At 49.3% G+C, this 26494-nt stretch overlaps 1 protein-coding gene across 4 annotated transcripts in view; it reads left to right on the top strand.

Moving 5' to 3' along the window:
- Nucleotides 1-26263, top strand: part of golga5 (golgin A5) — a 126090-nt gene extending 99827 nt beyond the window's left edge. For all 4 annotated transcript variants that reach the window (XM_059962847.1, XM_059962858.1, XM_059962852.1 and 1 more), the window contains 4 exons: nucleotides 1259-1481; nucleotides 2344-2446; nucleotides 2616-2679; nucleotides 25897-26263. In XM_059962847.1, the coding sequence (XP_059818830.1) occupies nucleotides 1259-1481; nucleotides 2344-2446; nucleotides 2616-2679; nucleotides 25897-25983 (477 nt within the window). In that variant the 3' untranslated portion in view covers nucleotides 25984-26263. The remainder of the gene's footprint in view (nucleotides 1-1258; nucleotides 1482-2343; nucleotides 2447-2615; nucleotides 2680-25896) is intronic.
- Nucleotides 26264-26494: the final 231 nt, after the last annotated feature.

Here is a 26494-nt window from a genome sequence, read left to right as displayed (position 1 = left end):
CCTTGAAAATGGCCTGGATACTATGGAGGGAACGGACTAATTTTACAACTCCTTGTGGCTTGCTTCAGTCCTGTCAGACCCTGTCAGAATGCTCTTCACAGTACATCTGTAGAAGTTTTCCAGTGTTTTCGGTGGCAAACCTGATGTCCTCAAACTTCTAATGAAATATAGCCACAGTCTTGACTTCTTTATAACTGCGTTGCTATGTTAGGACCAGATTAGATCCTCAGAGATCTTGACACCCAGAAACTTGAAACTGCTCACTCTCTCCACTTCTGATCCCTCTATGAGGATTGGTGTGTGTTCCCTCATCTTACCCTTCCTGAAGTCCATAATCAGCTCTTTGCTCTGACTGACACTGAGTGCTAGGTTGTTGCTGTGATACCATTCAGCTCAATAGTACATCTCACTCCTGTACGCCCTCTCTCATTACCTTCTGAGGTTCTGCCAGTAAAGGTTGTGTTATCTGCAAATTTGGTAGAAGGAAAAAAGCATTGAATATTTTCCAAATGGTGAGAAAGTTCCATATTCAGAGCTGTAAAGGGACTTGCAAGTCTTGTGGGGGATTTCCCAAAGGACAGTTTACAGCTTGAGTTGGTGGTGAGGAAGGGAAAAGTAATGTTAGCATTCATTTGAATATAAAAGAGAGGATGTAATGTTAAGGCTTTATAAGGCATTAGTCAGACCCCACTTGGGGTATTGTCAGCAGCTTGGCGTCCCTTACCTGAGAAAAGATGTGCTGGAATTGGAGAGGATCTGGAGGAGATTCATAGGAATGATCCCAGGGATAAAAGGGTTAACATATATGGACTGTTTGATGGCTCTGATGCTGTACTCGCTGGATCTCATTGAAATGTATCGAACAGTGAAAGGTCTAGATAGAGTGAATGTGGAGAGCGTGTTTTGTATAGTGGGGGAAGTCTAGGACAACCTTAGAATAGAGAGGGCCATTTAGAACAGAGGGGTGGGAGATTTCTTTAGCCAGAGGGTAGTGAATCTGTGGAATTCATTGCCACAAACAGCTGTGCAGACCAAGTAATTGGGAGTGTTTAATGTGGAGGTTGATTGGTTCTTGATTAGTTAAGGGATCAAAGGTTATGGGGAGAAGGCAGGAGAATGGGGTTGAGAGGGGTAATAAATCAGCCATGATGGAATAGTGGAGCTGGCTTGATGGGCTGAATGGCCTATTTCTGCTCCTATGTCTTATGGATAGTTTTATCAAAGAGCTGGCATTACTCTGTTGTTGTTTTACCTTCAGCTTACAAACAAAACCTTGAGTAGCAGCCACACTGAACTGGAGAATCGCCTGCACCAGCTGACTGAAACTCTGATCCAGAAGCAGACTATGTTAGAGGCTCTCAGTACTGAGAAGAACTCACTTTGCTTCCAACTGGAACGTCTTGAGCAGCAACTGAAAAATAGCCAGGGCAGCAATGTTAACGGCCCTGTTATTAATGTATCAGCATTGGAAGCTAGCGAAGGTATGCAGGTAGTCATTGCTTCCATTTTCTTGCTTTTGGGGTTCTTGTCTGGAGGGTGGCATGTTTCCTCAGATTCAGATGAACTTTATTTGTCACAAATACATCAAAACAGTGTCAAGTGCTGTTTGCATCACATCAGATCAGTGGCGATTGTGCTGGGCATCCCGACAGGGTCACTATGCTTCCGGCAGCAGAGTGGCATATGTACAACTTGCACTGGATTGTGTGAGGAAGCCAGTGTGATCAGAGAGAGCCCCTACAAAGTCCTTACAGGCAGCAATTGGAAACGGATCCCAATTTGGCGATCGCTGGAACCATGAAGTGTTACACTAATAGCTATACAACCGTGCCACCCCTAACATTAATATTAAACCCTTGGTTTGAATGGATTTACTTGCAAGGCACGCATCTGTAATTGAATTCACTGAGGTTAAATTTACTATTATATTTCCATGACACAGCATGAATAATTACCAAAAAAAACATAAAATGATAATAATGTAGCCCAAGTCCCTGAGAGTCATGGCCTGTGGGTTGATGGTGTGTTAGATGTTGTCCTGGAGCCACATTTCTACAAGAATGAGCCCGCGTGAGTTCCTCATCCTGTGTAAGAACAGCTGCAGATATTACAATCCAGCTTGTCTTGCACTGAGCTAACACTGGAGGGCAGCACCAGCATTTCACCCATGCATCATGTTGGTTTGTCAGAGAGTGGATGGCCTGTTGTATTGGTGCAGTGTGCCGTTAATCAATGGTCCACAGAGATCTCACAACATTTTCATTCAGTTTTGCTTTACTTTGAAAAAGACACAAATGTCTGGATTGCTGAAATATTTTAATGAATAAGTTGTACTTGAACTAGGTGCTCGTTTGAGAAGCGTCCCAGTTCTTTTTGGTGAACCAGACGGTTCAGTAGGAATGTATGGGAGAGTTCGCAAAGCTGCAAATACAATTGATCGATTCAGGTAAGTGTCTTCCACTAACTATTTGTTCTGCCCTTTTCATTACGGAATCTGCAGTAATTGTGTACTTTTTCAGCACATTTGTTTGGAACTTTATATTTCATAAGGTGATTTAATGTTTTATTTTCATTTTATTGATGGCATTCGAAATAACACCTCATGTCTTTCACAGCATCCGGTTAGGAATTTTTCTGAGGCGATATCCAATCGCAAGGGTATTTGTAATTATTTATATGGTGAGTTTATTCTTTTACCAGTTACAATGTATGACTGAAGTATTATAGTATGTCATAGTGTTTAGGGTTTGATTTAGCTTAAAGCATCCGCTAGAATTAGTGATCTCTGCCAGGCCGATGAGTTAATAGCACCAAGGTAAACCTTTAATGGCACACCGAGTTCAGACCTGCACTTCCAACTGCTCCATCTACACTGAACCGGGGTTGTTGGGGGGAGGAGGATAGTCACGAGGCGACTGTCTACACTGAACCGGGGTTGTTGGGGGGAGGGGGATAGTCACGAGGCGACTGTCTACACTGAACCGGGGTTGTTGGGGGGAGGAGGATAGTCACGAGGCGACTGTCTACACTGAACCGGGGTTGTTGGGGGGAGGAGGATAGTCACGAGGCGACTGTCTACACTGAACCGGGGTTGTTGGGGGGGAGGAGGATAGTCACGAGGCGACTGTGAACCGGGGTTGTTGGGGGGAGGAGGATAGTCACGAGGCGACTGTCTACACTGAACCGGGGTTGTTGGGGGGAGGAGGATAGTCACGAGGCGACTGTCTACACTGAACCGGGGTTGTTGGGGGGAGGAGGATAGTCACGAGGCGACTGTCTACACTGAACCGGGGTTGTTGGGGGGAGGAGGATAGTCACGAGGCGACTGTCTACACTGAACCGGGGTTGTTGGGGGGAGGAGGATAGTCACGAGGCGACTGTCTACACTGAACCGGGGTTGTTGGGGGGAGGAGGATAGTCACGAGGCGACTGTCTACACTGAACCGGGGTTGTTGGGGGGAGGAGGATAGTCACGAGGCGACTGTGAACCGGGGTTGTTGGGGGGGGGAGGAGGATAGTCACGAGGCGACTGAGAACCGGGGTTGTTGGGGGGGGAGGAGGATAGTCACGAGGCGACTGAGAACCGGGGTTGTTGGGGGGGAGGAGGATAGTCACGAGGCGACTGTGAACCGGGGTTGTTGGGGGGAGGAGGATAGTCACGAGGCGACTGTCTACACTGAACCGGGGTTGTTGGGGGGAGGAGGATAGTCACGAGGCGACTGTGAACCGGGGTTGTTGGGGGGGAGGAGGATAGTCACGAGGCGACTGTGAACCGGGGTTGTTGGGGGGGAGGAGGATAGTCACGAGGCGACTGTGAACCGGGGTTGTTGGGGGGAGGGGGATAGTCACGAGGCGACTGTCTACACTGAACCGGGGTTGTTGGGGGGAGGAGGATAGTCACGAGGCGACTGTCTACACTGAACCGGGGTTGTTGGGGGGGAGGAGGATAGTCACGAGGCGACTGTGAACCGGGGTTGTTGGGGGGAGGAGGATAGTCACGAGGCGACTGTGAACCGGGGTTGTTGGGGAGAGGAGGATAGTCACGAGGCGACTGTCTACACTGAACCGGGGTTGTTGGGGGGGGAGGAGGATAGTCACGAGGCGACTGTGAACCGGGGTTGTTGGGGGGGAGGAGGATAGTCACGAGGCGACTGTGAACCGGGGTTGTTGGGGGGGAGGAGGATAGTCACGAGGCGACTGTCTACACTGAACCGGGGTTGTTGGGGGGAGGAGGATAGTCACGAGGCGACTGTGAACCGGGGTTGTTGGGGGGGGAGGAGGATAGTCACGAGGCGACTGTGAACCGGGGTTGTTGGGGGGAGGAGGATAGTCACGAGGCGACTGTCTACACTGAACCGGGGTTGTTGGGGGGGAGGAGGATAGTCACGAGGCGACTGTCTACACTGAACCGGGGTTGTTGGGGGGAGGAGGATAGTCACGAGGCGACTGTGAACCGGGGTTGTTGGGGGGAGGAGGATAGTCACGAGGCGACTGTGAACCGGGGTTGTTGGGGAGAGGAGGATAGTCACGAGGCGACTGACTACACTGAACCGGGGTTGTTGGGGGGGGAGGAGGATAGTCACGAGGCGACTGTGAACCGGGGTTGTTGGGGGGAGGAGGATAGTCACGAGGCGACTGTCTACACTGAACCGGGGTTTTTGGGGGGAGGAGGATAGCCACGAGGCGACTGTCTACACTGAACTGGGGTTGTTGGGGGGAGGAGGATAGTCACGAGGCGACTGTGAACCGGGGTTGTTGGGGGGGAGGAGGATAGTCACGAGGCGACTGTCTACACTGAACCGGGGTTGTTGGGGGGGAGGAGGATAGTCACGAGGCGACTGTCTACACTGAACCAGGGTTGTTGGGGGGAGGAGTATAGTCACGAGGCGACTGTGAACCGGGGTTGTTGGGGGGGAGGAGGATAGTCACGAGGCGACTGTCTACACTGAACCGGGGTTGTTGGGGGGAGGAGGATAGTCACGAGGCGACTGTCTACACTGAACCGGGGTTGTTGGGGGCGAGGAGGATAGTCACGAGGCGACTGTGAACCGGGGTTGTTGGGGGGAGGAGGATAGTCACGAGGCGACTGTGAACCGGGGTTGTTGGGGGGGAGGAGGATAGTCACGAGGCGACTGTGAACCGGGGTTGTTGGCGGGACGAGGATAGTCACGAGGCGACTGTGAACCGGGGTTGTTGGGGGGGAGGAGGATAGTCACGAGGCGACTGTCTACACTGAACCGGGGTTGTTGGGGGGGGGGGAGGAGGATAGTCACGAGGCGACTGTGAACCGGGGTTGTTGGGGGGGGAGGAGGATAGTCACGAGGCGACTGAGAACCGGGGTTGTTGGGGGGGAGGAGGATAGTCACGAGTCGACTGTCTACACTGAACCGGGGTTGTTTGGGGGAGGAGGATAGTCACGAGGCGACTGTCTACACTGAACCGGGGTTGTTTGGGGGAGGAGGATAGTCACGAGGCGACTGTGAACCGGGGTTGTTGGGGGGAAGGAGGATAGTCACGAGGCGACTGTGAACCGGGGTTGTTGGGGGGGAGGAGGATAGTCACGAGGCGACTGTGAACTGGGGTTGTTGGGGGGAGGAGGATAGTCACGAGTCGACTGTCTACACTGAACCGGGGTTGTTTGGGGGAGGAGTATAGTCACGAGGCGACTGTGAACGGGGGTTGTTGGGGGGAGGAGGATAGTCACGAGGCGACTGTCTACACTGATCCGGGGTTGTTGGGGTGGGGGGGGGGGTCACACAACGACCGTCTACACTGAACCGGGGTTGTTGGGGGGGAGGAGGATAGTCACGAGGCGACTGTCTACACTGAACCGGGGTTGTTGGGGGGAGGAGGATAGTCACGAGGCGACTGTCTACACTGAACCGGGGTTGTTTGGGGGAGGAAGATAGTCACGAGGCGACTGTGAACCGGGGTTGTTGGGGGGGAGGAGGATAGTCACGAGTCGACTGTCTACACTGAACCGGGGTTGTTTGGGGGAGGAGGATAGTCACGAGGCGACTGTCTACACTGAACCGGGGTTGTTTGGGGGAGGAGGATAGTCACGAGGCGACTGTGAACCGGGGTTGTTGGGGGGAAGGAGGATAGTCACGAGGCGACTGTGAACCGGGGTTGTTGGGGGGGAGGAGGATAGTCACGAGGCGACTGTGAACTGGGGTTGTTGGGGGGAGGAGGATAGTCACGAGTCGACTGTCTACACTGAACCGGGGTTGTTTGGGGGAGGAGTATAGTCACGAGGCGACTGTGAACCGGGGTTGTTGGGGGGAGGAGGATAGTCACGAGGCGACTGTCTACACTGATCCGGGGTTGTTGGGGTGGGGGGGGGGGTCACACAACGACCGTCTACACTGAACCGGGGTTGTTGGGGGGGAGGAGGATAGTCACGAGGCGACTGTCTACACTGAACCGGGGTTGTTGGGGGGGAGGAGGATAGTCACGAGGCGACTGTCTACACTGAACCAGGGTTGTTGGGGGGAGGAGTATAGTCACGAGGCGACTGTGAACCGGGGTTGTTGGGGGGGAGGAGGATAGTCACGAGGCGACTGTGAACCGGGGTTGTTGGGGGGAGGAGGATAGTCACGAGGCGACTGTCTACACTGAACCGGGGTTGTTGGGGTGGGGGGGGTCACACAACGACCGTCTACACTGAACCGAGGTGGGGGGGGTAGTCACTAGTCGACCGTCTACACTGAACCGGGGTTGTTGGGGGGAGGAGGATAGTCACGAGGCGACTGTCTACACTGAACCGGGGTTGTTGAGGGGAGGAGGATAGTCACGAGGCGACTGTGAACCGGGTTTGTTGGGGGGAGGAGGATAGTCACGAGGCGACTGTCTACACTGAACCGGGGTTTTTGGGGGGAGGAGGATAGTCACGAGGCGACTGTCTACACTGAACCGGGGTTGTTGGGGAGGAGGAGGATAGTCACGAGGCGACTGTGAACCGGGGTTGTTTGGGGGAGGAGGATAGTCAGGAGGCGACTGTCTACACTGAACCGGGGTTGTTGGGGGGAGGAGGATAGTCACGAGTCGACTGTCTACACTGAACCGGGGTTGTTTGGGGGAGGAGGATAGTCACGAGGCGACTGTCTACACTGAACTGGGGTTGTTGGGGGGAGGAGGATAGTCACGAGGCGACTGTCTACACTGAACCGGGGTTGTTGGGGGGAGGAGGATAGTCACGAGGCGACTGTCTACACTGAACCGGGGTTGTTGGGGGGGGAGGAGGATAGTCACGAGGCGACTGTGAACCGGGGTTGTTGGGGGGGAGGAGGATAGTCACGAGGCGACTGTGAACCGGGGTTGTTGGGGGGGAGGAGGATAGTCACGAGGCGACTGTGAACCGGGGTTGTTGGGGGGAGGGGGATAGTCACGAGGCGACTGTCTACACTGAACCGGGGTTGTTGGTGGGAGGAGGATAGTCACGAGGCGACTGTCTACACTGAACCGGGGTTGTTGGGGGGGAGGAGGATAGTCACGAGGCGACTGTCTACACTGAACCGGGGTTGTTGGGGGGAGGAGGATAGTCACGAGGCGACTGTGAACCTGGGTTGTTGGGGGGGAGGAGGATAGTCACTAGGCGACTGTCTACACTGAACCGGGGTTGTTGGGGGGAGGAGGATAGTCACGAGGCGACTGTGAACCGGGGTTGTTGGGGGGAGGAGGATAGTCACGAGGCGACTGTCTACACTGAACCGGGGTTGTTGTGGGGAGGAGGATAGTCACGAGGCGACTGTCTACACTGAACCGGGGTTGTTGGGGGGGGAGGAGGATAGTCACGAGGCGACTGTGAACCGGGGTTGTTGGGGGGGAGGAGGATAGTCACGAGGCGACTGTGAACCGGGGTTGTTGGGGGGGAGGAGGATAGTCACGAGGCGACTGTGAACCGGGGTTGTTGGGGGGAGGGGGATAGTCACGAGGCGACTGTCTACACTGAACCGGGGTTGTTGGTGGGAGGAGGATAGTCACGAGGCGACTGTCTACACTGAACCGGGGTTGTTGGGGGGGAGGAGGATAGTCACGAGGCGACTGTCTACACTGAACCGGGGTTGTTGGGGGGAGGAGGATAGTCACGAGGCGACTGTCTACACTGAACCGGGGTTGTTGGGGGGGGAGGAGGATAGTCACGAGGCGACTGTGAACCGGGGTTGTTGGGGGGGAGGAGGATAGTCACGAGGCGACTGTGAACCGGGGTTGTTGGGGGGGAGGAGGATAGTCACGAGGCGACTGTGAACCGGGGTTGTTGGGGGGAGGGGGATAGTCACGAGGCGACTGTCTACACTGAACCGGGGTTGTTGGTGGGAGGAGGATAGTCACGAGGCGACTGTCTACACTGAACCGGGGTTGTTGGGGGGGAGGAGGATAGTCACGAGGCGACTGTCTACACTGAACCGGGGTTGTTGGGGGGAGGAGGATAGTCACGAGGCGACTGTGAACCGGGGTTGTTGGGGGGAGGAGGATAGTCACGAGGCGACTGTCTACACTGAACCGGGGTTGTTGGGGTGGGGGGGGTCACACAACGACCGTCTACACTGAACCGAGGTGGGGGGGGTAGTCACTAGACGACTGTCCACACTGAACCGGGGTTGGCGGGGGGTGGGGGGGAGTCACGAGGCGACTGTGAACTGGGGTTGTTGGGGGGAGGAGGATAGTCACGAGGCGACTGTGAACCGGGGTTGTTGGGGGGAGGAGGATAGTCACGAGGCGACTGTCTACACTGAACCTGGGTTGTTGGGGGGGAGGAGGATAGTCACGAGGCGACTGTCTACACTGAACCGGGGTTGTTGGGGGGAGTAGGATAGTCACGAGGCGACTGTGAACCGGGGTTGTTGGGGGGAGGAGGATAGTCACGAGGCGACTGTCTACACTGAACCGGGGTTGTTGTGGGGAGGAGGATAGTCACGAGGCGACTGTCTACACTGAACCGGGGTTGTTGGGGTGGGGGGGGTCACACAACGACCGTCTACACTGAACCGAGGTGGGGGGGGTAGTCACTAGACGACCGTCTACACTGAACCGGGGTGGGGGCTCATGATGACTGTCCATACTGAACCGGGGTTGGCGGGGGGGGGGGAGTCACAAGGCGACTGTGAACTGGGGTTGTTGGGGGGAGGAGGATAGTCACGAGGCGACTGTGAACCGGGGTTGTTGGGGGGAAGGAGGATAGTCACGAGGCGACTGTGAACCGGGGTTGTTGGGGGGGAGGAGGATAGTCACGAGGCGACTGTGAACCGGGGTTGTTGGGGGGAGGAGGATAGTCACGAGTCGACTGTCTACACTGAACCGGGGTTGTTTGGGGGAGGGGGATAGTCACGAGGCGACTGTCTACACTGAACCGGGGTTGTTGGGGGGAGGAGGATAGTCACGAGGCGACTGTCTACACTGAACCGGGGTTGTTGGGGGGAGGAGGATAGTCACGAGGCGACTGTCTACACTGAACCGGGGTTGTTGGGGGGAGGAGGATAGTCACGAGGAGACTGTGAACCGGGGTTGTTGGGGGGAGGAGGATAGTCACGAGGCGACTGTCTACACTGAACCGGGGTTTTTGGGGGGAGGAGGATAGTCACGAGGCGACTGTCTACACTGAACCGGGGTTGTTGGGGAGGAGGAGGATAGTCACGAGGCGACTGTGAACCGGGGTTGTTTGGGGGAGGAGGATAGTCAGGAGGCGACTGTCTACACTGAACCGGGGTTGTTGGGGGGAGGAGGATAGTCACGAGTCGACTGTCTACACTGAACCGGGGTTGTTTGGGTGAGGAGGATAGTCACGAGGCGACTGTCTACACTGAACTGGGGTTGTTGGGGGGAGGAGGATAGTCACGAGGCGACTGTCTACACTGAACCGGGGTTGTTGGGGGGAGGAGGATAGTCACGAGGCGACTGTCTACACTGAACCGGGGTTGTTGGGGGGGGAGGAGGATAGTCACGAGGCGACTGTGAACCGGGGTTGTTGGGGGGGAGGAGGATAGTCACGAGGCGACTGTGAACCGGGGTTGTTGGGGGGGAGGAGGATAGTCACGAGGCGACTGTGAACCGGGGTTGTTGGGGGGAGGGGGATAGTCATGAGGCGACTGTCTACACTGAACCGGGGTTGTTGGTGGGAGGAGGATAGTCACGAGGCGACTGTCTACACTGAACCGGGGTTGTTGGGGGGGAGGAGGATAGTCACGAGGCGACTGTCTACACTGAACCGGGGTTGTTGGGGGGAGGAGGATAGTCACGAGGCGACTGTGAACCGGGGTTGTTGGGGGGAGTAGGATAGTCACGAGGCGACTGTCTACACTGAACCGGTGTTGTTGGGGGGAGGAGGATAGTCACGAGGCGACTGTCTACACTGAACCGGGGTTGTTGGGGTGGGGGGGGTCACACAACGACCGTCTACACTGAACCGAGGTGGGGGGGGTAGTCACTAGACGACTGTCCACACTGAACCGGGGTTGGCGGGGGGTGGGGGGGAGTCACGAGGCGACTGTGAACTGGGGTTGTTGGGGGGAGGAGGATAGTCACGAGGCGACTGTGAACCGGGGTTGTTGGGGGGAGGAGGATAGTCACGAGGCGACTGTCTACACTGAACCTGGGTTGTTGGGGGGGAGGAGGATAGTCACGAGGCGACTGTCTACACTGAACCGGGGTTGTTGGGGGGAGGAGGATAGTCACGAGGCGACTGTGAACCGGGGTTGTTGGGGGGAGGAGGATAGTCACGAGGCGACTGTCTACACTGAACCGGGGTTGTTGTGGGGAGGAGGATAGTCACGAGGCGACTGTCTACACTGAACCGGGGTTGTTGGGGTGGGGGGGGTCACACAACGACCGTCTACACTGAACCGAGGTGGGGGGGGTAGTCACTAGTCGACCGTCTACACTGAACCGGGGTGGGGGCTCATGATGACTGTCCATACTGAACCGGGGTTGGCGGGGGGGGGGAGTCACAAGGCGACTGTGAACTGGGGTTGTTGGGGGGAGGAGGATAGTCACGATGCGACTGTGAACCGGGGTTGTTGGGGGGAGGAGGATAGTCACAAGGCGACTGTGAACCGGGGTTGTTGGGGGGAGGAGGATAGTCACGAGGCGACTGTCTACACTGAACCGGGGTTGTTGTGGGGAGGAGGATAGTCACGAGGCGACTGTCTACACTGAACCGGGGTTGTTGGGGTGGGGGGGGTCACACAACGACCGTCTACACTGAACCGAGGTGGGGGGGGTAGTCACTAGTCGACCGTCTACACTGAACCGGGGTGGGGGCTCATGATGACTGTCCACACTGAACCGGGGTTGGCGGGGGGGGGGGGGGGGAGTCACGAGGCGACTGTGAACAGGGGTTGTTGGGGGGAGGAGGATAGTCACGAGGCGACTGTGAACCGGGGTTGTTGGGGGGAGGAGGATAGTCACAAGGCGACTGTGAACCGGGGTTGTTGGGGGGAGGAGGATAGTCACGAGGCGACTGTCTACACTGAACCGGGGTTGTTGGGGGGGAGGAGGATAGTCACGAGGCGACTGTGAACCGGGGTTGTTGGGGGGAGGAGGATAGTCACGAGGCAACTGTGATCCGGGGTTGTTGGGGTGGGGGGTGATAGTCACGAGGCGACTGTCTACACTGAACCGGGGTTGTTGGTGGGAGGAGGATAGTCACGAGGCGACTGTCTACACTGAACCGGGGTTGTTGGGGGGGAGGAGGATAGTCACGAGGCGACTGTCTACACTGAACCGGGGTTGTTGGGGGGAGGAGGATAGTCACGAGGCGACTGTGAACCGGGGTTGTTGGGATGGGGGGGGTCACACAACGACCGTCTACACTGAACCGGGGTTGTTGGGGGGAGTAGGATAGTCACGAGGCAACTGTCTACACTGAACCGGGGTTGTTGGGGGGAGGAGGATAGTCACGAGGCGACTGTCTACACTGAACCGGGGTTGTTGGGGTGGGGGGGGTCACACAACGACCGTCTACACTGAACCGAGGTGGGGGGGTAGTCACGAGACGACCGTCTACACTGAACCGGGGTGGGGGCTCATGATGACTGTCCACACTGAACCGGGGTTGGCGGGGGGGGGGGGGGAGTCATGACGACCATCTACACTGAACCGGGGTGGGGGGGGTCACCACACAACAAATATTCCGACTGCACTGAACTCTTCATCGATGTTCCTGCTGCTGATGTCACACTGAATGAAATGGAGATTGAAAAATCTGATCTGAAAATGCAGCTGCATAAAACACAGATTGATGTGCTGGCTCCTGAGAAGTCTGAGGAATTCCCGTCAGTCCCTGTTGAATCAACCCCCTTCCATGGTCGGTCTGTCTGATTGAAATTATTCTCATGAGCTACTGGATGAGAGTGAGATAAATTCTAAATGCTCTTTATAAATAGCACTCTTTTATTCCAGTCTTGCTGAACCGAGGTTTAGAACATAGAGCATCGAACAGTCCAGCATGGGAACAGGCCCCTCAGCCTACCATGTTCTAACCAAACACTTTAATTAGTGATCAAATGGCCAATTAAACCGATCCCTTCTGGCTAAACAACGTCCATATCCCTCTATTTTCCTCATGTACATGTGCCTATGTAAACATCTCTTAAAATTCTCTAATGTAGTGGTCGCCAATTGGTCAATCTTTGAGACTTTCCCAGTAGATCCTGAAAAAAAAGTGAAAATAAATACACAAATACATTATACCTGATAAACCTTTTGATGCAAAAGCAAATTTTACCCCGATAGCGCATATGTGAGTCATATGTAGTAACTTCTATTTTGAAAAAGGACCACTCGACAACTTCATGTCCAAAGAGCAACTTTATCTGGGATGGCAAAATCAATATTTAACATACGGAGGTTTTCACTGAACAGCGGTGCATGGCGGAGGGGCTATACACACATGCGCACCGGGCAGAAAGAACGCCCCGCAGTGCCTGAAACAACCTCTCAACATTCAGCGCTCCGTAGTGGGAGCATTGCTATATTACCATTATCCTAATTGGTATTAACTTAACTTTATAATGTTCACGTTACAACTCTTCTCCCCCTTTAAACTCCAACATTCCCCAAATGTACAAGAAATGGGAAACAAAAACACTGGTGTCATTAGCTTGCATACCCCAGAAACTTATACTAGTGTCTCAGTATCAGTTTACCAATACAAAACACCTGAAAAATGTGGCAGATTTAACACTTAGTCCAACAATGGAAACTGTCAGCAGGTTTGCGAGTGCGCCGTGCTGCAACGATTTGTTGACTTGCTGCCTGAGATAAAGAAACGAGGAGCACGAGGATCTGTCAGATGATGCGTGGCTACTGGATTTAGGGTTTCTGACAGACTTAATGGCTAAATGAAACGCACTTAACAACAAGCTCATGGGAAAAGACCGACACCTGCCCCACACGATAAGCGCAGTAAATATGTTTAAGGCCAAGCTCAGTGTTTGGATTTCAAATTTAAAGAATGGGAGGTTGTCACACTTCCCCAACTTGGAGAAAATGTTACAGTCCATCAAGAAAAAAAAATGCTTTTCGCCCTGAGCAGTACTGTGCTTACCTGGACAAACTGGCAATAGAGTTCGATCGGCATTTTGGGGAGTTAAACATCATGAAAGATACTGCTGCATTTATTTCAAACCCATTTCTGCCAATTGATATAGAACAGATAGCAGCCAAATTCCAGCAAGTATTTGGTGTGCCAAGTGATACTGAAATGGAAATAATTGATTTGCAAAATGACATCGAGCTTAAAACAAGATCAAGGATGGTGACTTTTGGGGGCTTGTCAGCAGGGAGAAGTTTCCTCGTCTCACCACATGTGCACTAAAAGTCAGTGCCTACTTCCAGTCAACTTATCTGTGTGAAATTGCATTTTCACAAATGAAAATTATTAAATCTAAGTACAGGAGCTGTCTTACTGACAGACGCCTCACAGACTGTCTCAGTCTGGTTGTCTGTAGTTATGAGCCAAATTTCAGGGAACTAGCGGAAAGTATTCAGCCCCAGTCATCAAACTGAGTGCAACAGTCAATTTTCATTCATTTATTTTTTGTGTTGAAATAAAATTAAATAATGAAACTTAGAATTAAAGGTATTGTAATGTGAGCATTATAAAAATAAATTAGGATAATGGTAATATAGCAATGCTCCCGCTACGGAAAGCTGTTTTTTTAAGAGAGGTTGTTCCAGGCGTGGCGGGGTTTTACTTCCATTCTTTCTGCCCGGTGCGCATGTGTGTATAGCCCGTCCGCCATGCACCGCTGTTCAGTGAAAACCTCCGTATGTTAAATATCGGTTTTGCCGTCCCAGATAAAGTTGTTCCTTTGGACATAAGGTTGTTGAGTGGTCCTTTTTCAAAGTAGAAGTTACTACAAAAGGAATGACAGAAAGACAGCTATGGCCTGTTTGATATGCTAGTTGAATTAATTTGAAAGTTTGACATAAGCATTTGATGTAATTCAAATACAATTAGCCCAAATAAAAGGCCTCAAGTTGGAAGTACAATCTGAGCTGTTTTTTCTCTAAGCTATTTGGTGGGTCGATCTTGCCTTTCACTAAGGCCGAGGTAGGGGATCTTGGGCTTAAAAGGTTGGCGACCACTACTCTATCTGCCTCTACCACCACCCCCAGAGGCGTATTCCAGGCAGCCACTACTCTCTGTTTGTCAAAACATTGCTCCTCAGATCTCCTTTGAGGTTACCCTCTCTGACCTTTGCCCTCTGATATTATATCTTTTTAGACTGGGAAAAAAATTACTGTCAACTCTCTGTCTTTCATAATCTTATAAACCTCCATCAGATCTGCCCTCAGCCTGTTAGTAGCTATATGTCCGTTCCAGTATCTCTTAGTATCTTTCCTTTCAGTTAGTCCTGAGGAGGTGTCTCGGCCCAAAACGTCAACAGCACTTCTCCCTGTAGATGCTGCCTGGCCTGCTGTGTTCCACCAGCATTTTGTGTGTGTTGTCCGTTCCAGTCTCTGTTTCCCAGCATTCTGCACTGAAGGACCCAGGAAATGAGGTTATTTTGCATGGCCACATCTCAGTAAAGCAGCAGAAGTGTAGTCTGTTATTCGTTATAAATTGACAAGTGTTTGAAACTGAGAAATTCAATACTATTGATCCTGAAGGGCTGTGATATTAGATCGTTCAGAGTACCAACATGCAATGCTCTGGAATTCATTACTGAGGAAGGTACAGCTGGCAAGAGAAGTTCCATTTGTCTCCACGTCTGGACAATTGAGTGTGAGGAAGCATAGAGTCTTTTCTGACTAAAGCCTACCCTGGCAATTACCTGCTCATTGCAGACAGGTTCAATCACTTTTTGTTTGGCTCACATAGCTGGCTACTAATTTAAAGGAAAAAAATGTGAGATTAAATGTGTATTAAAATCACAATACAGAACTCAGTTTAGACCATCAGACAATAAGCCATAGGAGCAGAATTAGGCCATTCAGCCTATCGAGTCTGCTCCGCCATTCCATCATGGCTGATCCTGGATCTCACTCAACCCCGTACACCAGCCTTCTTGCCGTATCCTTTGATGCCCTGACTGATCAGGAAACTAACAACTTCCGCCTTAAATATACCCATGGGTTCGGCCTCCACTGCAGTCTGTGGCAGAGCATTCCATAGATTCACTACCCTCCAGCTAAAAAAAATTCCTCCATACCTCTGTTCTAAAGGGTAGCCCCTCAATTTTGAGGCTGTGCCTTCTAGTTCTGGATACCCCCACCATAGGAAACGTACTCTCCATGTCCACCCTATCGAGACCTTTCAATATTCAGTAGGTTTCAATGAGATCCCCCGGCAGTCTTCTAAATTCCAGTGAGTACAGGTCTAAAGCTGCCAAACACTCCTCATATGTTATCCCTTCGTTCCTGGAATCATCCTCGTGAACCTCCTCTGGACTCTCCCAATGACAACACTTCCCTTCTGAGATTTGGGGTCCACAACTGTTGACAATACTCCGAAGTGTGGCCTGACTCGTGTCTTATAAAGGCTCAGCATTATCTCCTTGCTTCCCCTTAAAATAAATGCCAACATTGCATTTGTCTTCTTTACCAGAGACTCAATCTGTGAATTAACCTTCTGAGAGTCTTGCATGAGGGCTGATAAGTCCCTCTGCACCTCTGATGTTTGAACCTTCTCCTCATTTAGACAATAGTCTACACAATTGTTTCTTTTACCAAAATGCATTACCATAATTTCCCAACACTGTATTCCATCTGCCACTTTTTTGCCCATTCTTCCAATTTGTCTAAGTCCTGCTGCAATAGTATTGCTTCCTCAGCACCACTTACCCCTCCACCTATCTTCGTATCATCTGCAAACTTTGCCACAAAGCCTTCAATTCCATTATCTAAATCATTGACAAACAATGTGAAAAGTAGTAGTCCCAATACTTGGATGGTATCCGTTAGTCTCGCAAGACCATGGATCTGTGCCTGTCCTCTCCAGGGCGCAGGCCTGGGTAAGGTTGTATGGGAGACCAGCAGTTGCCCAAGCAGCAAGTCTCCCCTCTCCATGCCACCGATGTTGTCCAAGGGAAGGGCAAGGGCAGATACAGCTTGGCACCGGTGTCGTCGCAGGAGTTGCCAGACTGAGGTTGAAGGCAACGTCGGACTGCCTTAGGGACTCCAGCTCCGGATTTGTGTTCAGGGTTTACTCCCGAAGCCTTTCCCATGAGTGGATATGGCCGCAAGGCAGCGGAGGTTTGAAATCGGAGTTTTCCCTCTCTCAGATGGACTGCCTTCCCCGGCTGACAAGCTCCATCTATCCAAAGCACTGGTTTTAAGGCACCAGGACCTGCCTTTGTCCCTTCTCCTGTCAGTAGAAACAGTTCCGCTGGGCTTAGGGGCTAAGCCACACGAGAAGGCCAGGAGTTGGACTTGGTTGTCAGAGGCTCTTTGAGGTGCATGCCTTTTAGGTAGTGGGAGCTTGTCCCCACTACCACTCCTCGGCTTGACAACCTTGGAACCTCCCAATACTGACCCCTGAGGAACATCACTAGTCACTGGCAGCCAACCAGAAAAGGACACATTTATTTCCACTCACTGCCTCCTGCCTGTTAGCCATTCCTCTATCCATGCCAGTATCTAAGATAGGATTTTATCTTGTTAAGCAGCCTCGTGTGACACCTTATCAAATACCTTCTGAAAATCCAAGTAAAATGACATCCACTGCCTCTCCTTTGTCCACCCTGCTTGTTACTTCTTTGAAGAACTCTTAACAGATTTGTCAGGCAAGATTTCCCTGTACAGGAACCATGCTGACTTTGACTTATTTTATCATTACTCTCCAAGTACCTCGAAACCTCATCCTTAATAACAGACTCCAACACTTCCCCAACCACTGAGGTTGGGCTAACTGGCCTATAATTTCCTTTCTTTTATTTTCCTCCCTCCTTAAAGAGTGGAATGACATTTGTAGTCTTCCAGTCCTCTGGGACCATGCCAGAATCAAGAGAATCTTGAAAGCCATGACCAATGCATCCGTTATCTCTTCAGTAACCTCTCTCAGGACTTGGCCCAGCTGACTTATCCACCTTACTAATTTTCAGTTTGCCTAGCAAACAGCAACAGCATTCTCTCCTCTCCCTGACACTCAACGAACCTTTGACACACTACTAGTGTTGTCCATAGTGAAGCCAGATACAAAGTACCCATTAAGTTCATCAGCCATAAATGGGTGGCTGAGGGATTGGAGCAGGGGGTAAGGATTCAGATTTCTGGATCATTGGGTCCTCTTTTGGGGCAGGTGTGACCTGTACTAAAAGGACAGGTCACACTTGAATCCCAGGGGGACCAATATCCTGGCGGGGAGGTTTGCTCAGGCTACTGGGGAGAGTTTAAACTAGAATTGCTGGGGAGTGGGAACCGAACTGAAGAGACTGGGGAAGAGGATGTTGGCTCACAAATAGAGAAAGCTTGTAGACAGTGCAAGAGGGACTTGATAAGGTACCCAATGCAAGGCTTATTGAGAAAGTAAGGAGGCATAGGATCCGAGGGGACATTGCTTTGTGGATCCAGAACTGGCTTGCTCACAGAAGGCAAAGTGTAGTTGTAGATGGATCACATTCTGCATGGAGATCGGTCACCAGTAGTGTGCCTCAGGGATCTGTTCTGGGACCCTTACTCCTTGAGATTTTTATAAATGACCTGGATGAGGTAGTGGAGAGATGGGTTAGTAAGTTTGCTGATGACACAAAGGTTGGGCTTGTTGTGGGTAGTGTGGAGGGCTGTCAGAGGTTACAGTGGGACATCAATAGAATGCAAAACTGGGCTGAGAAGTGACAGATGGGGTAGGTCAAATATGATGGCAGAATATAGTATTAATGGTAAGTCTCTTGGCAGTGTGGAGGATCAGAGGGATCTTGGGGTCCAAGTCCATAAGACTCTCAAAGGTGCTGCGCAGGTTGACTCTGTGGTTAAGAAGGTGTACACTGTATTGGCCTTCATCAATCGTGGAATTGAATTTAAGAGCCGAGAAGTAAAGTTGCAGCTATATAGGACCCTGGTCAGACCCCAAGTGGAGTACTGTGCTCAGTCCTGGTTGCCTCACTATAGGAAGGATGTGGAAGCCATAGAAAGAATGCAGAGGAGATTTACAAGGATGTTGCCTGCATTGGGGAGCATGCCTTATGAGAATAGGTTGAGTGAACTCGGCCTTTTCTCCTTGGAGTGACAGGAGCAGAGGTGACCTGATTTTGGTGTATAAGATGATGAGAGGCATTGATCGTGTGGATAGTCAGAGGCTTTTTCCCAGGGCTGAAATGGTTGCCACAAGAGGACACAGGTTTAAGGTGCTGGAGAGTAGGTACAGAGATGTCAGGGGTAAGTTTTTTTTACTCAGAGTGGTGAGTGTGTGTAATGAGCTGCCGGCAACGGTGGTGGAGGCAGATACGATAGGGTCTTTTAAGAGACTTTTGGATAGATACATGGAGCTTAGAAAATTAGAGGGCTATAGGTAAGCCTAGTAATTTCTAAGGTAAGGACATGTTCCGCACAACTTTGTGGGCCAAAGGGCCTGTATTGTGCTGTAGGTTTTCTATGTTTCTGTTTCAACAAATTCCCTCTCTTGCCAACCGACACCATCCCAATTTTCCTAATCCCCTTGCATATTGAAGTTCCCCTATTACAATTGTGTCATTACCCTTATTACATGCCTTTTCCAGCTCCCTTTGCAACATCAACCCCACATCTTGGCTACTATTTGGAAGCCTAAATATGATTCCCATAATGGTTTTTTTGCTCTTGCAGTGTCTTAACTCTATCCACAATGATTCAACATTCTCGTACTATGTCACCTCTTCCTAAAGGTGTAATTTCATCTCTTGCCAACAGAGCTACACCACCATCTATAACATCCTGCCTGTCCTTTTGATACAAAATATAACCTTTGATATTAAGCTTGCAGCTATGACCTTCTTTCAGCCACGACTCAGCGATGCCCCCTGTGTCATACCGACCAATCTCTAATTGCACCATGAGTTCATCCACCTTATTCAGAATGCTACGCGCATTTAAATTCAGCACCATCTGTCCTACGTTTGTAGCTCTTTTGAATTTTGCCTCTGTGGTACAATTTAACCCTTTTTTCTGTCTGCATTTATACCCAATCATTGACTTCTCCTTCCTTACCTTCATGTTATACCCATTATCTACTTATAAACCCATTGGCTCAGCCTCAGCCCTAACATACTGGTTCCCATCCCATGCCATATTAGTTTAAGCCACTACTAACAGCTTTAGTAAACCTGCCTGCAAGAATATTGGTCCTACTCGGATTCAAGTGCAACCCGTCCCTTTTATACAGGACGCACCTGCCCCAGAAGTGGTCCCAATGATCCTGAATTCTGAATCCCTACCCCAGCTCCAGTTCTTCAGCTATGCATTTACCTGCCACCTCATTCTATTCCAAGACTATTACCTTTGAAGTCCTGCTTCTCATCTTCCTTTCTAACTCCCTGTATTCTTTATTCAGGACCTCCTCCCTTTTTTTCCTTATGTCGTTGGTACCAATATGTACCAGGACTTCCAGCTGTTTACCCTCTCTTTTCAGGATATTGTGGATGTTTCATAAAAATCTTGGACCCTGGATCCTGGGAGGCAAACTACTATCCATGTTTTCTTTTTGCATCTACAGAATTGCCTATCTGTCCCCCTGTCTGTAGAGTCCCCTGTTACTGCTACCATCCTGTTCAGTTCTTCATTTCCCTACTCTTCTGAGCCACAAGGCCAAACTCAGTGCCAGAGACAGGGCAGCTGTCTTCGCCCCCCCCCCCCCCCACTCCGCAACATTACTTAAAATGGAGTACCAGTAGTTGATGGGGATGAGCACAGGGGTGCTCTCCCTGTTTCCTCTCCTGAGGGTCACCCATTATCTGCCTCCTGTAACCTTGGGGTGACTACCTCCCTGTAGCTCCTGTCTATCACTGTTTCAGTTTCCGTAACAAGCCGATGGTCATCAAGCTGCAGCTCCAGTTCCCTAACTCGGTCTCTAAGGAGCTGCATCTCGATGCTCCTGGTGAAGATGTGGCCATTGGGGAGGCTGGGTATCTCCTGGAAATCCCATTTCTGACACCCAGAACAGAACACTGGCTTTGTAGACGTACCCCCTATTCTCTGAAGAGTTGAATAAGGAACAAACTTATCGAGTCTCCGCATGTTCTTGCCGAAGCTTTTCATTAACAGGTTGAATTTGTCAACTTGTTAATGAGAAGCAGAAAGTATAACTTTCGGGCTTCAAACCTACTTACTATCGTTTTGCCTTATTTGCTTAGAATAAGATTAATGTTGACGAGTGGCAACAACATAAAACACCTGTTGGCTTGCTGCTGTCGAGTGACGTGAAAAGATTATCCATCTTTTCAATTGAATTTCCTCTGTTCCCAAACCGAGATGTTCCAAGGATGCTGTGAAGATGGCAGAAAGTCAGGCATTGGCCTGTGCTGTGTTTTGTTGTTGATAACCGTCTGGGGAAACGGCTTTTACTCATCACCCTCCTCCTCATGAACAACAACTCCTCTAAATATTAATGATGCCAGGATTGAATTTGAATATCTGTTGCTGCCTGGGATTGTTAACATGGTACCTCCACCTATTTGACTATGACAGCTGGAAACTTTCTGTTGCTATCAAAGGAATAGATAGATTATATCTGTAGTTAGTGGCAGGAAGACTCCTGTTTATAACAGCAAACTGAAGTAAACCAGAAAAATACTCAGCTATTGAGGCATCTTCTTCAAGAATGAGTTCAGAGTGGGATGTGCCACGTCAGTCTCTTTTCAGAGATGCCACCTGATTGATTTAACTCCTAATCTTTTAGGTTTCTAAAGAAAACCAATTTAAGTTGCTAATGCTGTTCATTTAAATAACCTGAGACAGAAGAACACATGGTTTGATTTCTGAAATCTTGTCTTTAAGGATGCATACTGGCTTGAATGGATAATTCCATTGACTGTCCTGCCGAAGGGTTTTGGCCTGAAACGTTGGCTGTTTTTTTTTCGTAGACACTGCCTGACCTGCTGAGCTCCCAGCATTGTTTGTGTGTTGATCAGATTTCCATCATCTGCAGAATTTCTCTTGTTCACCTCTTTCCTTATTTTGTTCTAAACATCTTCACTGCAGGAGAGTACTCTTTCCAAAAGTCTGTTTAATTTATTTAGAGATACAGAGCAGAACTGGCCCTTCTTGCCCAATGAACAGCACTGCCAGTAACCCACTGATTTAACTCTATCCTAATCACAGGACAATTTACAGTGACCAGTTAACCTATCTTTGGACTGTGAGAGGAAATCTGAGCAGCTGGACTAAACTCACGTAGTCACGGGGAGAATGTGCAGCGGAAATTGAACCCTAAATTCCAACAGTCCAAGCTGTGACAGTGTTCTGCTAATCACTATGCTTAGGCCTTCAGAGTCACGTTTACGGTAAAAGCTGAGATATTCGAGTTGCTCTCTGGAAAATCCACTCTTTTGTTGTTCTGATTCTCTGCATTGGATTGATTGTAACTAGCCTCAAGTACAAATAATAACTACAGATGCTGCTGGAGTTCCCAATGCTACCCTTTAGCTTTTGCTTTATCGATGAACCTGAGCAATTTTAGTTTACCTGGTATCAGAGTAGACCTTTGTAACAGAACTGTACCTCTGGTTTACTCTTACAATTCTGAATCAGAATCAGGTTTAATATCACCAGCATATGTTGTGAAATTTGTTGTTTTGTGTCAGCATTACATTGCAATACATAATTTAAAAACAAATTACAATAAGAAAAAATATTTTTTTAAATATATATATATGCAAAAGGAGAGAAAAATACTGAGATAGTGTTCATAGGTTCATTGTCCATTCAGAAACCTGATGGTAGAGGGGAAGAAACTGTTCCTGAATCAGTGAGTGAGTGAGTGTCTTCAGGCTCCTGTATCTCCTCCTCGATGGTAGCGATGAGAAGGGGGCCTGTCCTGGGTGATGGGGTCCTTACAATCCACACCCTAAGTACGTGAAAAGAGCTCCCTTTTAATCAGGAAGGCAAGCAAGGTTTCAAAGGCAGAGTTTTGCCGCAGCAATCAGCAGGAGGGGGTCATTAGAAAGGGCCAGTAAAAATAATTCAGATGCAAGTGGAGCAGTCATTCTTTGAGTGGCTATTTTTGTGAGTGTGTCAGTGTTTAGAGTAGCTTTGACTCATCAGGCTTCGGTGAGGTACATTGTCTTGTGAGTTACTTTCTTTTTCTCTCTATCTCTCTCCCACTCTCTATATCTCCATCTCTCTCTCTCCCTCTCCCTTTCCCCCTCTCTCCATCCATCTCTCTATCTTTCTATATGAGATGGCTCCAGTGGTGGTGATTTGAACTCTGTGTGGGATTTGGGGAAAAAGGTTAATTTGCAGGATGAGTTTGTGAGAGGAAGGAAAATGCAACGTTAGCATTAATTTCAAATGGACCATAAGACATGGGAGCAGAATTAGGCCATTCATCCCATTGAGTCTGCTCCTCAACTCCATCGTGACTGATCCCAGATCCCACTCGACCCCATCGACCTGCCCTCTCAAAGTACCCCTTGATGCCCTGACCAATCAGGAAACTATCAATTTCCATGTTGAATATATCCACTGACCTGGCCTCCATAGCTGTCTATGCAGAGCATACCACAGATTCATCACTCTTTGCCTAAAAAAAAATTCTTCCAACTTCTGTTCTAAAAGGTTTCCCCTCAATTTTGAAGCTGTGTCTGTAGTTCTGGATACCAGCACCATCCTCTCCACATCCACCCTATCTAGCCCTTTCACCATTCAGTAGGTTGCAGTGAGATCCCTCCACATTATTCTAAATTCTAGTGTGTACAGGCCCAAAGTTGCCAAATATACCTTGTATGTTAACCCCTTCATTCCCAGAATCATCCTTGTGAATCTCCTCTGGGCTTTCTCCAATGAAAATACATCCTTTCTGAGATATGACAACACTCTAAGTGCAGCCTGACTAGTGTCTGATAAAGCCTCAGCATTATCTCCTTGCTTTTATATTCTATTTCCTTGAAATAAATGTCAACATTGCATTTGCCTTTTTACCACAGACTCAACCTGTGAATTAACTTTCTGGGAGTCTTGCACGAGGACTGATAAGACCCTTTGCATGTCTGACAGTTGAAATTTCTTCCTATTTAGATAATAATCTGCACTATTTTTCTTTTACCAAAATACATTATTATACATTTCCCAACACTGTATTCCATCTGCCACTTTTTTGCCCATTCTTCCAATTTGTCTAAGTCCTGATGCAATCACATTGCTTCCTTAGCACCACCTACCCCCCCCCCCCACCTATCTTCGTATCATTCGCAAACTTTGCCTCAAAGCCATTATCTAAATCATTAACAAACAATGTGAAAAGTAGTGGTCCCAATACTGATGCCTGAGGAACATCACTAGTCACTGGCAGCCAACCAGAAAAGGCCCCTTTTATTCCCACTCACTGCCTCCTGCCCGTCAGCCATTCCTCTATCCATGCCAGTATCTCTCCTGTAACACCATAGGGTTTTATCTTGTTAAGTAGCCTCATGTGAGGCTCCTAATCAAATGCCTTCTGAAAATCCAAGTAAACAACATCCCCTCTGTCCACCCTATTTGTTATTTCCTCAAAGAACTCCATTTGTCAGGGAAGATTTCCCTTTACAGAAACCATGCTGACTTCGGCTTATTTTGTCATTAGTCTCCAAGTACCTCGAAACCGCATCCTTAATGTAGACTCCAACACTTTCCCAACCACTGAGGTTAGGCTAACTGGCCTACAATTTCTTTTCTTTTCCCTTCCTCCCTTCTTAAAGAGTGGAATGACATTTGCAATCTTCAGTCTGCCAGGACCTTGCCAGAATCACGTGACTTTTGAAAGATCATGACCAAGATTATCTCTTCAGGACTCTGGGATGTAGTCCATCTGGTCCAGAATCAGAATCAGAATCAGACTTTAATCGCCAAGTACCTGTGCACATACAAGGAATTTACTTCCTTGTCCAGATCACCTATCCACCTTTAGACCTTGGAGTTTGCCTCATACTTTTTCCTTTGTAATAGCAATGGCACTCACTCCTGCTCCCTGACACTCACGGACCTCTGGCACAATGCTAGTGTCTTCCACTTTAAAGACTGAAGCAAAGTATTAAGTTCATCTGCCGTTTCTTTGTCACTGTTACTTCCTCACCAGCATCATTTTCCAGTGGTCCAATTTTAACTCTTGCCTCCCTTTTATTCTTTATATAACTGAAAAAACTTTAGTATCCTGCTTTATATTATCAGCTAGTTTGCCCTCATTTCATCTTTTCCCTTGTAGCTTTTTCAGTTCTTTTTTTTAAGATTTTTAAAGCTTCTCAATCATCCAACTTCCCACTCACTTTTGCTACATTATATGCCCTTTCCTTGGCTTTTATGCAGTCAGCCATTTGAGAACTACTTCTTCAGTGGAACACATCTATCCTGCGCCTTGTGAACCGTTCCCAGAAACTTCAGCCACCTCTATTCTGCTGTCATCTCCGTTAGTATCATCCTCCTATCCACCTGGGCAAGCTCCTCTCTCATGCCTCTGTAATACCCTCTATTGCATTTCGATACTGATACATGTGAGTTATGCTTCCCCCTCTTAAACTGCAGTATGAATTCAATCATATGATGAATATAAAAGCAAAGATGTAATGATGTGACTTTATAAAGCACAGGTGAGACCTCATTGTGAATGGTTTTGGGGTCTCTTATCTTAGACAGGATGTGCTGAGACTGGAGAGGGTTCAAAGGAGGTTCATGAAAATGATTCCAGGATTGAATGGCTTGTCATATGAAGAGCATTTGATGTATTTGGGCCTGTATTCACTGGAATGGCTAACGGATAATTCTGCTCCTACGTCTTATGGTCTTGTCTTTTTGAGGTATGAGCTTTTGAAGATGTCGTCGATGCTGGGGAGACTAGTGCCTGTGATGGGCCTATTTGAGTTTATAACTTCTCTGAGCCTCTCCATACCAGACGCTGCAGCAGCCAGTTAGAATGCTCTCCGTGGTACATCTGTAGAAAACTTGTGAGTGCCTTTGGTGGCATTCCAAATTCCTGACGAAACGTACCACTGTCACACCTTCTTTGTAATTGCATTGATATGTTGGGCTCAGGAACTGAAAAGTAAGTTGGTGTGTTTTTCTGAACAGTCACGTCTGATATTTAGAAGCTCTTAACCGTTTGGGCCTGTTGGTATGACATAGCTTAGCCACAGGGTGTGAATGGTGAAGAGGCCTCCAATAAATTCTGCAGCCCAAACTACTGAAAACTCTGATCGTTAGTGAAACTTTATCTCTGATTTTCTCAAAACCATTGAGTAGATGCTTCTCTAAACATTTCCTTACCTTTGTTTGGTTAAAAGATTATTTCTCTTGTAGGTGCTGCTGCACTTGTGGGTGATGATAGTGCTTCTGACTTACACCCCGGAGATCCACCACGGTTCCTCACAACCGGGCGGCAAGTGAGAAGAAATGGACATCAAGCCATCAGAGAGGGATTTGAATTGCTCTGTACACACATAATATACCAATATCTTGATGCAAACTGCACAACCAGTTAACTATTGGCTTTAATCACCAAATCGGTAGTTTGAGAGTTTTAATTTTCAGCCTCTTATCTTGGCATTTTCACAATCGCCATACACATTAGAACCTGTACATATATATAGTGGTTATGTAGTTATACTGAGGGACAGAAGCAACTTGATTGTGCAATATCTTTTAATAAACTCATTCCAAAAGTGTTGATTCTTCAATATATGTTCAGCATTATTCCATAACACAGGAATGAGAAAAGTCATCAGGTTCTGTTCTGTAATCTGACCTGAATAGACCATAAGGTATAGGAGCAGAAGTAGGCCATTTGGCCCATCGAGTCTGCTCTGCCATTCAATCATGGAGTGATCCAATTCTTCCAGTCATCCCCACTCCCCTGCTTTCACCCCATACCCTTTGATGCCCTGGCTAATCAAGAACC

Source organism: Hypanus sabinus, chromosome 2 (assembly GCF_030144855.1).
Source record: "Hypanus sabinus isolate sHypSab1 chromosome 2, sHypSab1.hap1, whole genome shotgun sequence".
Lineage (NCBI taxonomy): Eukaryota > Metazoa > Chordata > Chondrichthyes > Myliobatiformes > Dasyatidae > Hypanus > Hypanus sabinus.
Note: the sequence above shows the minus strand (reverse complement) of the source record. Positions and strands in the feature narration are given on the sequence as shown.